Raw genomic sequence first — 16,667 nt, forward strand, 5'->3', positions numbered from 1 at the left:
CATACTGAAATGTTTTATGCTATTTACTCAAAACCTCCTCTGTTTCAAGTGCAGATCCTGGCCTTTATTAAGACGTTGCTCTAAGTCTCTTATGGTGTTTCGAAGGATTTGAATTTCCTTGTTTTTCTCCTCCTGGAGGTGCTGTAGTTTCTGTAAAAATATGAGTAAAAGCTTTTTTCATAATTATCAGATAGGATTACGGACCAACACAGTGTACTATTGCTAATGAGAAATATTCTAATAAGAATATTTTTCCTTGGTAATTTCTGTCACAATATTAAAAAAGATGGCAGCTCCTCCCCCAACCCCCTCCCCCTCCCCGCCCCACACACACACATACACAGGCACACAAATCCTGGTCCTGTGGCATTACAAAGTTTCCATTCCACAAAGCCACTAATGCGCACAAAAAATGTTATCTATTCCAGTATCACTGCAAAAGGACCTGGAATTGATCATCTAGGCATGGGAGAGATGTGTTGATGAGGCACATTGTTTAAATCCTCTAAGTCATGGAACCGCTTTTCCCAAATAAAATGTTCTTGCAAATGAAACACAGTAACAGCCAAAAGAGCTGCTGCTTACAATGAGCTGTGACAGTACTCAGTATTTGCAGGTTATTGGTTATTAAGGCACATACCCTTCGGTAAATACTTTGTGGCAAGACAGAAGCATCCGAAAATGATTTTGTTGTTTTGTTCTGAATTCTTGCCAATGTACTGTTGAACTGAAAGAACCCGAGAAGAGAAAACATTAACAATCCAACAAGGAAAAAATGTATGTTAAATAGTACAAACTTTTTTTTTTTTCTTTTCTTATAGTGGATGTTGTTATCTGGAAGTTGCAAGATTATCTAGAATTTAGTCCTAGGACAATTAAGTTTATTAGAAATAAACATAATTACAGGTTATATTTCTTAATAATATAAAATATTACAAACAGCAAATAGTTCAAATATTCTAATTCCACTAAGCTATGTGTAACTATTTCTGAAATGCTGGATAAAAAGAACACTACTGAAATGAAAACTTCTTTAGCACCACAGTCTCGTGTGTGCAGGAGGGTAAAATGGAAAGGATGCTAAAAGCCTCTTCCCTCCCATACTACAGATATCTCAGCCCAAACGCTCTCCCACCTTGTTTCTTATTTAGTGTGTGAAAGGTTTGAACTGTTTCCTTGACTTTTCTGTTGTGAGGACTGAGCTGTGAAATGCGTGTTGAATTCCATGACTCAAAACTCTTGGAAATTTATAGAATGGCAATTATAAAAAAAAAAAAATCTTCAAGCATTCAGAAACAATCATAAAAATGAATAGAAAACATTGTTTTGATTTCTTTATAGGACAAAAAGTCTCAACATTTTCAAAATAATTTAAAGGAAAAACACTACAAAACTCAGCCTTATATGGTAGCTAGAAGTGCAGATTTCTGAGCAGAATCTGCTTAGATGCCATAGTGGAAGAGAAAGCAGTGCCACTGATCCTTCTAAAGACTGCTTTTTAAGATGCTTAGGTTCCATCACATTACTTTGTTACGCACTAATTACAGTCTCTTTCACTACAGTCTTCAAAGTTTACTCAATGCCTAATCAAGCTTTAATTCAGCATAACACATACCTCTATCTGCAGTTTAATTATTTCATTCTGCTTCTCTTCATCTTGAGTTTTCAGCTGCCTGGTTAGCTCTAGTATTTCCTGTTCCTTTTTCTCTATCTGTTCTCTATACTCCATCTCTTTTGCTTCAGCTAATATTACAGTGGCACCAAATATGTTGATTAAATTAATTTTATAATATGGTTAAATGAAACCAACCAACCAACAAACAAACAAAAACAACATAAGAAAACAAAAACAGAGCATTTCCCAAATTGCAGAGCTTTCTTGAGTGGCAGGTCAGCATTTTACAGAACAGTTTCTGTCAAACAAAATATATACTTGAAAGTTATCTAAGTGGAACCACTAGTGAGATTGAATCTCATTAAAGCAGCATCATGTTTTTTAAAAACTTCGTTTTGCTTTTTTACAGCTAAGTGAGTAACCAAAAAGACCTACTTTTGAGCCTATTTCCATAATGAAAAACAATCAGTACTGCAATCAGGTGTTTCCTTTGGCAGCATTATTTATTAGCAAAAAGTCCTGCTCTTCTCGGGCATAGCTGAAACGCCCTCCTAGGAACCTTCCTAAATCAATTTTCCAGCAAGTTCGAAACAATTCTCCAATGAGTACTTAACCCCAAATTTTATTCTCTCAGATCTTTATGTGCAAGTTCTCAGTGTCCGTTCTACTCAATTTGGAATTTCTGCTCATCCTGTGTTGCTGTAATATTACCTCATTGCCACTGTCTGTTCTCTTCAGTTAAGATAAAATTCAGTTTGACAACATCCGCTTCTAGCTTTCATGTCTGCTTGTTATGTCAGTAATACACCTGGACTCTATGTAAAAACTGTTTTCCAGTCATGTTTCCATGAGGAAGTTGAACTATTATTTTTGCATTTATACTAGACAAAGTATAGCTCTTAGGCTTCAGAAAACTTACCTTTTTTCCTCATCTCACAATTCAACTGTGCTATTTCTAATTTGTGATCTTCCTCTTTGTTTTGAATGTCTATTGTGAGTTTCTCAATCTGATCTTTGTATTCCTGTGAAATGTTCATGAAAATCTTCAGGATTCTGTGCTTATAAAGCCTTCTGCAAAGCACAATGTTCATATCAAAATATACAGAATAGTTCAGTTATTTATAATTCTATAATTCAGTACTTGTTTTATTTTATTCCGTTCAATACTAAAATGTCCAGCCACTTCTTAAACCAGTGAAAAGCTACAGATGAACAATGTAGCAGATTTCACCTATCTGTTAAAATAAAATTATAAATTGCTTGTATTAAGAGAAGGAGTAAATGGAGAGGTAGTATTCATTTCCTTAGTGCAGGGTCTGGTATGATTCTGGAGTTGGTTAGATAATTACAGTTTTCCTCGTATAGATTTAAGGTTGTAGAACTGTGCGACAAAAAATTGTATTTAAAGTATTTCAGATTGCTAATACCAAGGACTCCACAACTTCACACTAGCAGCAGTGGAAACATCAGTGGTATTAACGCTGTTGGCCCTGATATTCAAGTTAATAGTGAGAGCATACTTGTTTTAAATTTGCATCAGTGAGAAATACTCCAGAACTATCAAGTAATTTGCTGTAACTGCAAGTGCAGAGGTGCTTACTCCCAAGGTCTCATCAGAGCCTTCTGTTGTAGATAGACACTAACTAGGAGGCACTGCCAAGGCAATTACCATCTGGTGGTAAGAGCATGTACAGGATAATCAATTAAGTGGCTTCAGAAAATCACTAGGAAAATTCAGTAAATGTATATATACATACATACATATATACAATACATATTAGTTATTCTCAAACTGATGAGATAACAGTTCTATTAGTATGAAAGTTTAATATAGATTTTTTGCTATAAACATAGACAAAGAAAATTAACAGTAAGATTCCTAATCCTACACAGGTAACAGATGTTCAGTCAAAGAACAGAACTGGCACAATTTGTGACTAGTCCTGTCAGTATTACCTCCTTTCCGAGAATGAGATGATAGACAAAAAGTACAGGGACAGCAATGGGATTTATTTTGAGATATGAGGACCTACCCTCTTTACAGCATTTACTCACAGAGAAACTACAGGCATAATTCAGATGGAACTTGATAACCTAGCAGTAGAACAGATATCTTGACTATCAAAAATTTATGTGTAGGAAGTCGAAAAAAAAGGAGTGTATCTCAGACTGAGCCAGAGTTCTCAGCTGTGTGTAGTTTTGACATTTTAGTTCTTGTGAAACTCTCTTATACTGTGATTATAACAATTTTTCTTGTTTCACACATGATAAACTTTAGGAAAAGTGAAACAGTGATGTGATTAGTAGCAAATGCAAGAATAAAAATGTAAATGAACTACTTCAATGAAGACAGAAATATTATTATTCCTCCTATTAAAGAGTGATCATTTTGACAAACCTGTTCAGAAGCCTTTAATTTATCTTCCAAGGAATGAATGCTTCCTTTCAGTCTATCGTTTTCATCTAAACAACAACAGAAAAGAACAATGCACTAAGAGGTAAATGTTGATGCAGGGAAGTATGGAAGAAAATTTTTTCATTTTTTTGACTTGTCTGAACTACAGAGACCAAACATTTTCTAGACATGATAATCTTAATTTACAGAGATACACAATGTCTATACAAATTTTTGAAGAAGATTCCTTGCATAATTGTAATATATACATGCATTACTACATGAACTGCATTTATCAGTCTTTAGCAACTGTTTCCCATTGCATTCAAGAAAACCCAGATACAAAGCTAACTTGCTCAGAAAACAAAAGATTATTAACATATTAATAATACTTTAAAATTAGGAGGTGCAACTATTTAAGTGCTTGTTTCTCAAAACCAGAACCTAGTCAGTTTGTGTAGGCCCCAATAGCCTGTCTACAGTGATAGCAAATACACAAATTGAAAAGCGGTACCTCAAAAACAAGAAACAGAAAGCAGATACTGCTTCCTTGGTTAGACAGATTCTTTCTAACTATTAAAAACAGCTACCTACTTCAATTTTTAGTGTTTTATTAACTCTTATACTAAGGTACCTGGAACAAAGAATGAGTATATAATTGAATATGATAAGTAAACAGCAATATAAAAATATGTTAATATATGACGTATAGAAATATTGTGAGTACTTTTATTTTTTAAATAAAATAACAATGAGCAATTATCAGTAATTTATGGATAATGGCCAAATTTCAACCTCCTTAAGATGAGGATTAAGACTCTATTTTTACAAAGCACTTCAACAAAAACTGCACAAATGCTTTAAAATAATACAGTTCAGTGGTTAAGTAATACTTCCTCACTTTTTCTGAAGTTTCATTTGCTATGCTGAAAAAAGATTTTAAATCTAACTATTACTTCAAAATCTTTCTGGGACAGGACTTCTTTTATGAGTGGATTCTAGGCAGAATAACAGTAATAGACATTTACTAAGCACACAGACCATCAAAATCTGCACAGGATTAATTTTAGATATACTTTCTTTTCTGTCTGGATGCTAGTGAGTTTCTCTCTATAAAACACATTGGATTTAAAGAAAAAAAATTAAAAACTCTGTTTATACAATATGATTGTGCAGTATATATAAGAAGAATTTTCTTTTACCTTTTACGTTACACTGGTTTTCAATAGTTTGTATAAGACCCTTTATCACATTCCGTAGAGTAGTACATTCTAGAAGTGAAAAATCCACTGTTTGAAAATAATTTCTTCACCACTTTAATTTCAGAATTTAACATAACAATTGAAAAAGTAATAAACATCACATTTAAATTATTTTTATAAAATAATAAAACCATCATAAAATAATTTATGTTTCCGAGTAATAGAATTGTAAGCATAATCCTTCTTTTTGGTCTTTCAGTAATGTTTAACTTGGGTTTTTTTGGATAGTGGGAAAAATACAATGCTTTGCTTAATGTAAAGCTCTTCTGTAATAATCAGCAATCTCTTTCCCCCTGGGAGGTAACGTTATTTAATTACATAACCTCTGAGAAGAATATATTTTGCAGGAAAGTCTCACAAACCCTATATATTTAAACCTTGTGCACTGTAGAAATCAGCTTAAAGATTCACAGCCTTCTACTGGTAGACTACAAGAATTCAGCAAATAAAGAATCTGTACAATTTTGTTCTCAAGTTGGGCTTTTCAGTAAGAACTACTTAAATTACTTCATATTTGAGATTTTATTTATTTAGCAATGTTACTATACCACGTCTCTGCCTTTTGAGGTGGATTTCGGTATAGTCAGTGTCATGGGAGATGAAAGCCTGCTGTTAGTAGCTGAGCAAACATTTAGTATGTACAGGAATTACAGTTTATTTTGGAAAAAGTATTGAACACTTTATATAAGTGCTTATAGAAGATGAGTTTGAAAAATGATAGTAAACTATAAGGCATTGGATTCAACTGTGACTTTCCAGAGAGGGGAGCAACCTCTGTGATAATCTCCATTAAACTCCGCAATCTATAAAGGGAAGAAGAGAGCACCGAGGAATTTTGCTTTGCAATAATATCATCGAAAATGTATTTTAATAAAGGATGTTTAAGAGCCAAAAAAATTTCTACATTAAACGAATATTTTCTGCTACACAGTTTTAGTCCTACAAACTTGTTGAAAATATCTGTCCTGAAGATATGCTTCCAGGGCCTAAATGTTTTATTACTTAATCTTTAATTAATGTTATTGTTTTCTTAGTATAGCTATGTAAACATTGTTTGGATGGGTTACAGAATTTGTTCAAACATTAGTTTCAAGGCTTCTAAGTATGTAAAATTTGCATACAGTAAGGATTATAAATTACTATAAAGCATAGAAAGGCATGGAAACTACAAGTAAGTGTATTTAAGAATAAGTTTACAATAGTTGAATTGCATAAGTGAGGGTAGTAAAAAATGAACATAAAGAAAAAATCCGTTAGACACTATGAAAAATGTTTCTTTCTTATAATGTCCTTTGTCATTCGTTTTCATGTCTTTGCCCTCTTATCACATGAATGGCCATTATTCCAAAAATACTTGTTCTTCTTTACAGGTACTTTGAAGCTGTTAATGGAGGAGATCTACTCTCCATTCAATATTTGTGTGACCTTCACTCTGAAAATCTGGCTATTTCAAATTCAGTCAAATAGTTGACTTCAGAAAATCTCAGTTTGTATGTGCCCTGTAGAGACCTTCTACAGCTTGCTATTAAGTTTTCAAGACTCAGATAAATAGCCCAAAAACTGAACAAGACTTGTCATTATATCAGCAGGTAACTACTGCTGCTGTACATGCTGATGTCAGTCTCTCCATCCTGTGACAGTGGTGGTAGTTAAAGTTGTTTTATTATTATTATGAAAAAAAAATGCAGAGACTGGGAAAGTAGTAGTGGAAGAAATTGAGATGTGGATGAGAGGGGCAAAACACAACAGAGGCACCACTTGCAATATAGATGATAGAACTGTGAGTTGCGCAGCAATCAACAATGAGGAGAAATGCCTGATGCAAGGAGAAAAAGGACAGAGGTGGTAAGATGGCAATCACACCATGCAGGAAAGAAAGGCAGATAAACAGGACACTCAGAGCAGGACATAAGAAACCATGCTTTAAGAATACTGCGAGTCCACCCACTCAAATCAAACTTTCTTAATTTCATAGTATTTGAATTATGACTAGTCATTATCATGCTTGGTCTTGAATACGTGTAAGTATACAGCTTCTGCCCATAACAAGAAGGTGAAGAGAACAGAAAGTGGTATAATGATCTTGGGATAAAACACTAGCTTTATTGTGGGGGTAAAACACTAGCATTGTTAGTTACAGAAAGTCAGAATTTCATTCTGAATGAGGTAGGATGCTTCTGAAACAGCAGATTCTACTCCTAAAGTTGTCTGTGGCACTGTTATCCACTTAAGTCAGTGGCAAGCAGCTTATTATGCCTGCAGGTGTCTTTTGAGGTCAGAAGACCACCCTAGTATGCCACTGTCTTATTTCTATGTCACAGCGCATACTGAAAATGTATATCTACATATAAATGAAAATTATTTGTTTAACTGCAAATAAGCGAAAAGCCTGTAAGATGGGTAAGGAACCTCAGCAAACTGGACTTCCTATGTTTTAAAGTAAGCATCTGAATTTGGACATTTTGGATACTGATACTTCATTACAATCCGCATCTGAAATACGGAAGTGATTTCTGTCACATCTGAATGCAAAAACTGCAAAATTTGTAACACTAAAGACTTAAATGATCCACATCCTTTAAACATGCTCTACCTGTACATTTTTTTTGTTTGTCTGTTTACAAATATTTCTTAAAGGTTTTATAACCACCTAGGTTAAACATTAATCTTCTTACTGGCTATACAGATAGCATCTTACTGTTATACTATTACTTTTAGCTTTTATCTTGATTACAGATTGAACTCAAATGCAACAAGCATTATGATTTTGTAAAACAACTTTTTTTCCTAGCCATCAAATAAAGATGTCATTATATTCTTGGCAGTAATTGAAGTTTTTCACACCAACATAACAAATAATTTTATGTAATCAATATTATGTTTACCTCTTCACCAACAGTATTTTTGCCAAGATTGTTTTCAATAAGGCACAATATAAGAACAAGTTTCAATAAGAACAAAATAGTTCTCTGTGTGTACATACACGCAGCTTGTTGCTAGCTTACATACTTATATCCCGTAATTTTATTAAAAAAAAAAAAAAAAACGAACAAAACCAGTGTATTTTTCGTATTCGGAGACGCGGCTGTGTGTTAGCCACCGTCATTCCCTTGTTCCATTCTTCTAAAAAAGCAGTAGGGGGAGCACGAAGGGCATAGGAACAGTATCTGTCAGCTCTTAACACTCGTATTGGACGCCTTATCAACGGCATTCGTGGAAAAATCCTATCCAAAAGTTGAAGCTCGGTCAGAATGTCTATTTATTCTGACAGGTTCTATTACGACTTTTCATTCCTTTGAAAATGTACTAGATTCTAGAAAGTTATACACACACTATAAATACACTGCATTGGAGTAAACAATGCGACAGCAGATGGTCTTACAATGAATCACAGCTATTTAGATGCAAACTACTTTTTTGCCTAATCTCAAGAATATTTTCTTATCTTTATTACCTTTAAAAAAATGTATTGACAATTTTCTTATGTTGAATTATAGTTGTGACTGGAAAAATTACTGAGCATGCAGTTTTGCTTGTCTACATTAAGGAAGAAAACACACAGTTTTGCTAAATGGTCATAGCTTTGTGGATCATTGGCATTATTGTGGCTCCACCTCTGTAAAGAATACACCCTACACACAGAACGAATGAACAGCCAATCAGTATTATTTCATGTTTAATATTCATAATTTGTTGCAAATTCTTCCATCCACAATTGTAACCGAAAATATTGCTTTTTTTTTTTTCTTTAACACCTTCAAAACACTAGTCAACAAATACATAATGCTGGAGATGCTATATGGAATTGTGTCATTCAGTATGCCAGTCTCATCTTTGTTACTTGGAAGCAAAATCCACTGCTGCAATATCTGCTGCTGCAAGAAATATTTGAAGAAAGTGATTAATGACCAAACAAAACCAAAACCATTCATTAAGACAAAATAAAGCCATCTTCAGTTTTCTGACGAAATAACGCAATCACTTTCTTTTTAAAAACTACTCTAGATTTTATCCAGAACTGTAGTCTGCACCTCAGTTATTCACTTATTATAGGAAACATTTAGAAGCAGAAAAAAAACAACAAAAACCAGACTTGTCCATCTTAAGTTGATCACAGTGATTTTCACTAAACAAAAACTGTAGTCCCGAATCTCACCTTTGTTCAGCAAAGAACATATTAAACGAGAACAAATCTCATTTATTATCTTCCAGAACATGTACACACTTGCCACGTTGCTTATCTTTTTCTACATTATCTTTGGATAAAGAGTTTCACACTCCTCTCACAACTGAGTTTTATATATTCTCCTTCCTCCTTTGCATATCCCTCAGAACTCCCACTCTTCTTTTATCTTGAACAGTTTCAAAGACTTCTGGCAATCAAGGATGTCAAGAAGCATTCAGGTTCTCACTTTTACTTTTTGGAATTTTCTTGGGTCTGTTAAATGCTATTCTCATTTCAGTTTCTCATACTAACGTAAGGTTTTTCAGCCAGAGCAGAATTCCACTTCCTCCAACCCACCACCCCTAGCAGCCACTAATCCTTCAGGGTAAGTGGAACAACACCCTTTCCTTCCACTGTGCTTTTGCTGTCTTTGCCATTGCTGAAAGAAGCATGTTTATTTGGAATCATATGTGAACCATTCACCAACATGTGGTCTCTCGTGTTTTTCCTTAGCTATTCTGTGAATCACTTTGTGGTCTACTGCTAAGGCTTAGTTGTTTATCTATTCTACAAACTCTCTTACTCTTGTGTTAAATTTGCAACAAGGTGAACTTGAGAATCTTATTCAACTTGAGAATGTACATACATTCAGAATGCACATTCACATTGTTCATCAAAGACTTGTGGCAGCTGTTCAGATCCAGCAATTTCAGTTGCTTTTGGATCAGTTCTTTGACTGGTACTGTTGGAAACTGTGACTATGTTGGGCGCTGGGAAGTGGCTTGGGATATGAGGCTAGAAGAAATCTCTTTTCTAAGCCAAAGCTGACCCTGTCATTATATAAAAGCCATTCTCACATCTAGAGTCTGCTAGGATAACTGTTGCCAGAATAAGAATAGAACAATCAATGATGATGTTCCCACACCACTTCTGTGCAGGGCTCCTCTATATCCTGACTAGAAATAAAGTGTGTTTTTACTGCCACAGTGCTTTGACTATCAAAAGTTCCAAACTACCTGACACAGCACTTACAGTGCACTATGTCCAAATATACTTTATGTTACTATTTTAAACAGTGATTTTGTTAAAATTTCAAGGTCCATCTTATCAATTCTAAAAATAAAGGGTGAAATGATTTGAAAATATTTTACAATTACTGTAATTTGTAATTTCTTGATAACCTATAATGTCCTTTCAAAGTATTTTTAACAGTATAATCACTGCTGACCCTGAGGAACACAGTAACTCATGTTTATCTGAAAATTTCTCTGACAACCCCCACTGCAAATTATGGCAATGTATTGAAAAAAATGGCTTGAGAAACTACTGTTTGATTACCTTTAGTGAATGTCTTTCAAAAATGATACTTCTATAAACACTTTAAATCTGTGCTGTGCTAGAATTCAATTGGAATACCTTACTAGTAAGCATCTTAACCTAAGAGAATATAGACACATTAATCAGCTTATTTTCTAAATACATTCTATGCCCTTGGCATCTCTTATTTGCCTTATTACCAAGTAGATTACAGAACCACCTCTTGGAAGTACTACTATGTTTCAAGTTACCTCTTTTCACTTTTTCCTTTATTGCTACCAATTTCTTGGCAGTCTCTCTTACTCTTCGACAAGAATTATCAGATTTCAAAACTTCTGCATCCTATCTATGTCCTTACTAATTTGTAAATTACTGCAACTTGAATATTATTATATATATATATATTCATTATATTATATATTATATATATATATTATATTATATATAATGAAGATTATATATATATATATATATATATATAATATATATATATATATATATATAAAATATAATATAATATATATTATATTATATATAATGAAGATTTGTTTTCTTTTCCTGCTGCCAAACTTTATTTCATATTTCATGCTGATTATTCTGGCATTTTTACTTGGACTTCTGCCCTCTACATTTTTTTTCCATCACGTGTTTCAAAACAGCTCCAGAGATTGTTCTCCCCCGTTTTATCAGCATAACTATCTCCTCAAGTCATTTCACTCTTATCTCATTGTAGTGAGGCAATTTACATAGCCCAAACCTCACTTCTGACTTCCATCTGTTTTCAGTCTGTTGTGCTGATAGTGTCCTTGCTTCAATCTTCCCAGCTGCTCTGACATACTGCATTGTCTCTTTTGTATTCATTATCTCTTATACCATGGGTTTTATGATAAGAATAATTTCTTCTTTTTGTCAACATTTTCCTTTCTGTCTTTAAAATCAATTTCATATAAAAAATAACTCCTCTTTGTTCTCATTAATAATGAAGGCTCTTGCTCTGTTTCTGAATGGCTATCCTTCATTGTCTTTTGTGCACAATAGAGAAATGAATGTTTCTAATGATTTAAATTAGAGTTCCTCCCAGATTACTGCCCCATATCAGCATGCTCCGTAGAAGATACATCAGGAAGGACTGAAAATACTGAGCAAGGTACTGTCATGATACAATCTCTCATCTTCAAAAACCACAAAAAGGGGGAACCTGAGTGAGAGGTACTGTCCTTGTGTTTAAGACTTCAGGAGTCCAGGGAGGTTATTGTTAGCCATAAACTAGCCAATGTTATACACATCTACCAAAACAGCATGAGAGAAGACACAGAAAACTACAAAACTGTCAGTCTAACCTCAGTCCCTGAAAATGTTATAGAGAAGATTATCATGGGTGCCACTGAGAGAACACAGAGCAAAACTATTTTTGAACATAGTAAACATATTCAGGAAGAGAAAGCTCTGCCTTAATGGTTTGATTTCTTTCTGCAATAGCCACCTGCTTAATGAATAGGTTGCTGGAAGGGTAGATTCCATTAAATGCCACAAAATAAGCATTACTGCATTTCACACAGTATATAAGATCCTTGCTATTTTGTATGACTGAAAATAACAGAAGTATTTCTCAGAATTTCAGAAAATGCATTCTTTCTGCTTATTTATTTATTTATTTATTTTGGGGGGAGGAATGAAAAAAAAGACCTTACCTTCTTTTACAGATTCCTCCCTTGACTGGCTTAATGTTAACAAGCTGTTAGATTTTTCTAGCTGAAGAACTAATTGTTTGTTTGCTTCATTAATTTCTGAAATTTTCTAGGAGATGGGAGAGAGACTAATTTTATACTAATATCTTTTGATTTAAGTTTTAAATCTTGCTTTAAATTTATATAAAATTAGCACTTAACAAGACTGCAGTCACAATCCTCTATTATCTGACTGTCTGGAAATTCTATCATAGAAAAGGTGAATCATAGAATGTTCTGGATTTAAAATGGACCTTTGAAGTACATCCAGTTCAACTCCCCTGCTATAGGCAGGGACATCTTCTCCTGAATCAGGTGTTTCAAAACCCTGTCCAACCTTACTTTGATCACTTCCAGTGATGGAGCACCCACAACTTCTTAGGGCAGCTGGTTCTGTGTCTTATGACTCTCACTGTGAAAAATTTCTTCCTTATGTCTGATCTAATTCTAACCTCTTCCAGTTTAAAACAGTTTAAAACTGTTCCCCTTGCCTTGTCACTACAGTCTCTGGTAAAAGGTCTCTCCATCATTCTTGTAAGCCTGTTTTATATATTGGAAAATTATAATGAGGTCTCCCCAGAATTTTCTCTTCTCCAGGCTGAACAAATCCAGCTTTTTCAGCCTGACTTCACAGGAGAGATGCTCCAAACCTCTGACTACCCTCATGGCTATGGATCAGCTACAACTTCTCCACATCTTTCTTACACTGGGATCCCCATGCCTGGACACAATACTGCAGCTGGGGTCTTATGAGGGCAGAGAAAAGGGGGTACAATCACCTCCCTTGTCCTGCCAGCCACTCCTCTTTTGATGAAGCCCAGGATAATTTGGCTTTTTTGGATTGCAAGTGCACACTGGTGGCTTATATTAGTTTTTCATTCTCAAATTCTTCTCAGCATGACTGCTCTCAGTCTCTCACTCAGACCGGTCAAAATCTGAGATGGCACCAATCCAGGTACAGAACCTTGCACTTGACTTTATTGACCTTCATGAAGATCACATGTCAGGCTTGAAAAACTATGCAGTTGATAGTTTACTCTGCAGAACTAAGATCTTGGTTATAAACTGCATCTTTCTGAATTCTGTAGTGTATAGTTCAGAGAAGTCCTCACAGAGTTCTTTTTCCTGCTTTGCATAAGAAGCTGTGAATGCCAGCACTGGGAATCAACATGAGTAATGTGTATGAATAGAAAGTGGAATAATATATATGTGTGTATATATATATATATATATATATATGTATGTATGTATATGTATATGTATATATATACACACATATATGTATATATATGTATATATATATTTTTTTTTCATGAGAAATACTACGTTTATTTTAGGCACTGCTTCTCTATTACCTTTAGTGTGTATTTACTGAACAGGATCAATTACCAGAGAAGTGACCTGTGGGTCTAACAAAAAATCTCCATTCTTTAGTGGATGTGGCTGGGAAAGTGCCCACTTAGGATGAGGAAAAGTCTGATGTTCTCAGCGCCTTCATAAGTTCTGTCTTTTAAGGTCAGACCAGTTATCCTCAGGGTACTCTACTCTCTGACCTGGAAGTCTCAGATGGGGAGCAAAATAAACTCCTCATTATTCAGGAGGAAAGAGTCAGAGACCTTCTATTTCACCTGAACTGCCACAAGTCAATGGGGCCAAATGAGATCCATCCAAGAGTGCTGAGGGAATTGTCAGAGGTGATAGCCAAGCTGCTTTCTTTCCATCATCTACCAACATTCATGGTCAACTGGAGGGGTTCCAGAGGACTGGGTTCTTGCCAGTGTGACTCCCATCTATAAGGAGGTTTTTAAGGAGGATCCAGGGAACTATAGGCCTCTCAGCCTTACCTCAGTGCCAGGGAAGGTTATGGAGCAGATTGTCTTGAGGAAGATCTCATGGCATGTGTGTGACAACTGGGGGATCAAGCCCAGCTAGCAGTGTGCTCAAGTGGCCAAGAAGGCCAATGGCATCCTGGCTTGTATAGTGTTGCCAGCCAGAGCACAGAAGTGATTGTCTCTCCTGTGCTCAGCACTGGTGAGGCTGTACCTTGAGTACTGTGTTCAGTTTTGTGACCGTCACTACATGAAAGTCATCAAGGCCCTGGAGCACGTCTGGAGGAGGGTAACTAAGCTGATGAGGGGTCTGGAGCAGCTGAGGGAGCTGGAACTGTTCGGACTGGAGGAGGCTCAGGGGAGACCTTACAGCTCTGTAACTACCTGAAGGAAGGTTGTAATGAGCTGGGGATCAGCCTCTTCTCTCTTGTAATTAATGATAGGATGAGAGAAATGGCTTCAAGTTGTGCCAGGGGAGATTCAGACTGGATGTTAGGAAATACTGTTTTTCCAGGAGAGTGATCAGGTGCTGAAATGGGCTGCCCAGGGAGGTGGTGGAATCACCAACCCTGGAGGTAATCAAGGAACATTTAATCATTGTGTTGAGGGATATGGTTTAGTGAGAACTATTGGTGATGGGTGGATGGTTGGACTAGATGACCTTGTAGGTCTTTTCCAACCTCGGTGACTCTATGATTCTACGACTCCAGTACCAGTTTTCCACAGTGGATCAGTCTTTAAGAAATTATATATAGAAAGTTCAATGCATATAATGATAATGATAGTGATAATGACATTATTATTATTATTATTATTTTAATTAACAATAATAATAATAAAACAGATTATCATTCTATATCAATACCAATTTCTAGAACAAGGAACAATTTCTGAAGCAAAAGTCCAGCAGAGCTCTGTGATACTAGTATTAGCAGCGCAAGTGTCTGTAAGAAAGAGATATTGCAATCTATTCCTCAGAAGCCAAAATTGGCTTCAGCACCACTGAAATTTTAGCACAGAAAAGAATGCTTCTCAGACTTCACAGACCTTGCATAGAGGTTGTGACAACTTGGAAGGCTGAGCAGTCACCAGCCTCATGAAGCTCAGCAAGAGCAAGTGCCAGGTTCTGCAGCTAGAACAAAGCAACCCTGGCTGTATATACAGACCTGGGGGATGAGAGGACGCAGAGCAGTCCTGACAAAAAGTATCTGGAGGTTCTGGCTGATTGTGAATAGACTCTGTGTCAGCAGTGTCTGTGGAAGCCCAAAGAGACAAATGCACCCTGGGGTGCCTCAGGCCTCGCGCTGACAGGCTGTTGCAAGAAGGATCGTTCTACTCTGCTCTGCAGTGTGCAGCCTCACCTTGAACACTGGGTACAGGTTGGGCACCACAATATAAGAAGGACATAAATCTTAATAGATTTATGATTTATTTATCAGGGAACTTTCTGATGAGATCTATGAAGGTGGTGAATGTTCTAGAGGGTAAGGAGTGTGAGGCACTGTTGGGGTCCCTTGGTGTGTCAGGCCCACTGTGACAGCCACAGGACCCAAGAGAATGTCATAGGACTGTGATGGGGGAGGGCCGCAGCCTTAGGGAAAGGGTCTGCACCAGAGGGCAGAAGGTAGGGTTTGAATATTTGTGTGTTCCTGTATGAAGCCAGGAGCTAGACTCCTGGATCCTGGTGGGACCCCTCCAACGTAGGAAACAGTATGATTCCGAGATTCTCTTAAATCACTTGTATCACTTTGAGATACAGCTAATACAAACAGCTTTGAAACAACATTGGTATTACAGGGTGTATAAATAAGAATTAGCTGACAGTACTTAGAATAAACCTTCACTTGAAAAGCACAATATGAAAAAAATATTATAGATTGTAATTTCAACTCTGTTTTCAGACCAGTCACTTACCTTTTCTATCTCTGAGAAGATATCTAAAAGTTTATCAACATCAACCATGTTGGTTTTATTCATGGCTGTGATTCATTTATTTCCAGAACATTTCATCCAGTGACCACTGCATATATAAAGTATAGGTCTGTTAATTTTCAGAAGATTTCCTATGCATAAATGTAAGCAGAGCGCATAATACTTTTTAATAAATTGCAACTGATTTTCTCTATTAAACTTGAACCAACCTGAGACCTATTTCTAAGAAATAAAACTAATTTCAGAATGCCCAAAGCAAAACTACCATACTGTTAGATGATGTAAAATAAAAATAAAAATGTTGCAATTCAAAAATACATCTAAATCCCCTTCCATAGACACAGTGACATAATATTAGGTAAAACCACATGACACTTCTAAAACATATGAGCTACTTCTTTTTACACGTTAATAAAACATATTGT

At 35.6% G+C, this 16,667-nt stretch overlaps 1 protein-coding gene across 1 annotated transcript; it reads right to left on the reverse strand.

Moving 5' to 3' along the window:
- Nucleotides 1–22: 22 nt before the first annotated feature.
- Nucleotides 23–16,287, reverse strand: CCDC152 (coiled-coil domain containing 152). Its single transcript, XM_065739960.1, has 8 exons — nt 16,225–16,287; nt 12,446–12,551; nt 5,213–5,281; nt 4,014–4,078; nt 2,535–2,637; nt 1,616–1,743; nt 641–727; nt 23–150 (listed from the first exon to the last, which is right to left on the reverse strand). The coding sequence occupies exons 1-8, from the start codon at nt 16,285–16,287 to the stop codon at nt 28–30; spliced, it is 744 nt and encodes a 247-aa protein (XP_065596032.1). The 3' UTR covers nt 23–27.
- Between the last annotated feature and the right edge of the window lie 380 nt (nt 16,288–16,667).

The sequence above is a fragment of the Cyrtonyx montezumae genome, unplaced genomic scaffold, assembly GCF_038088225.1.
Source record: "Cyrtonyx montezumae isolate F1298 unplaced genomic scaffold, pur_monq_1.0 scaffold_25, whole genome shotgun sequence".
Taxonomy (NCBI): Eukaryota; Metazoa; Chordata; class Aves; order Galliformes; family Odontophoridae; genus Cyrtonyx; species Cyrtonyx montezumae.

Excerpts from the sequence above, each read along its gene's own strand:
- CCDC152 (XM_065739960.1), bottom strand. The coding sequence starts at position 16,287 with ATGAATAAAACCAACATGGTTGATGTTGATAAACTTTTAGATATCTTC. Across the intron at positions 12,552-16,224 it reads TCTTCTCAGAGATAGAAAAG|AAAATTTCAGAAATTAATGA; the intron begins GTAAGTGACTGG and ends CCCATCTCCTAG. Across the intron at positions 4,079-5,212 it reads AAACCAGTGTAACGTAAAAG|ATGAAAACGATAGACTGAAA; the intron begins GTAAAAGAAAAT and ends GTTGTTGTTTAG.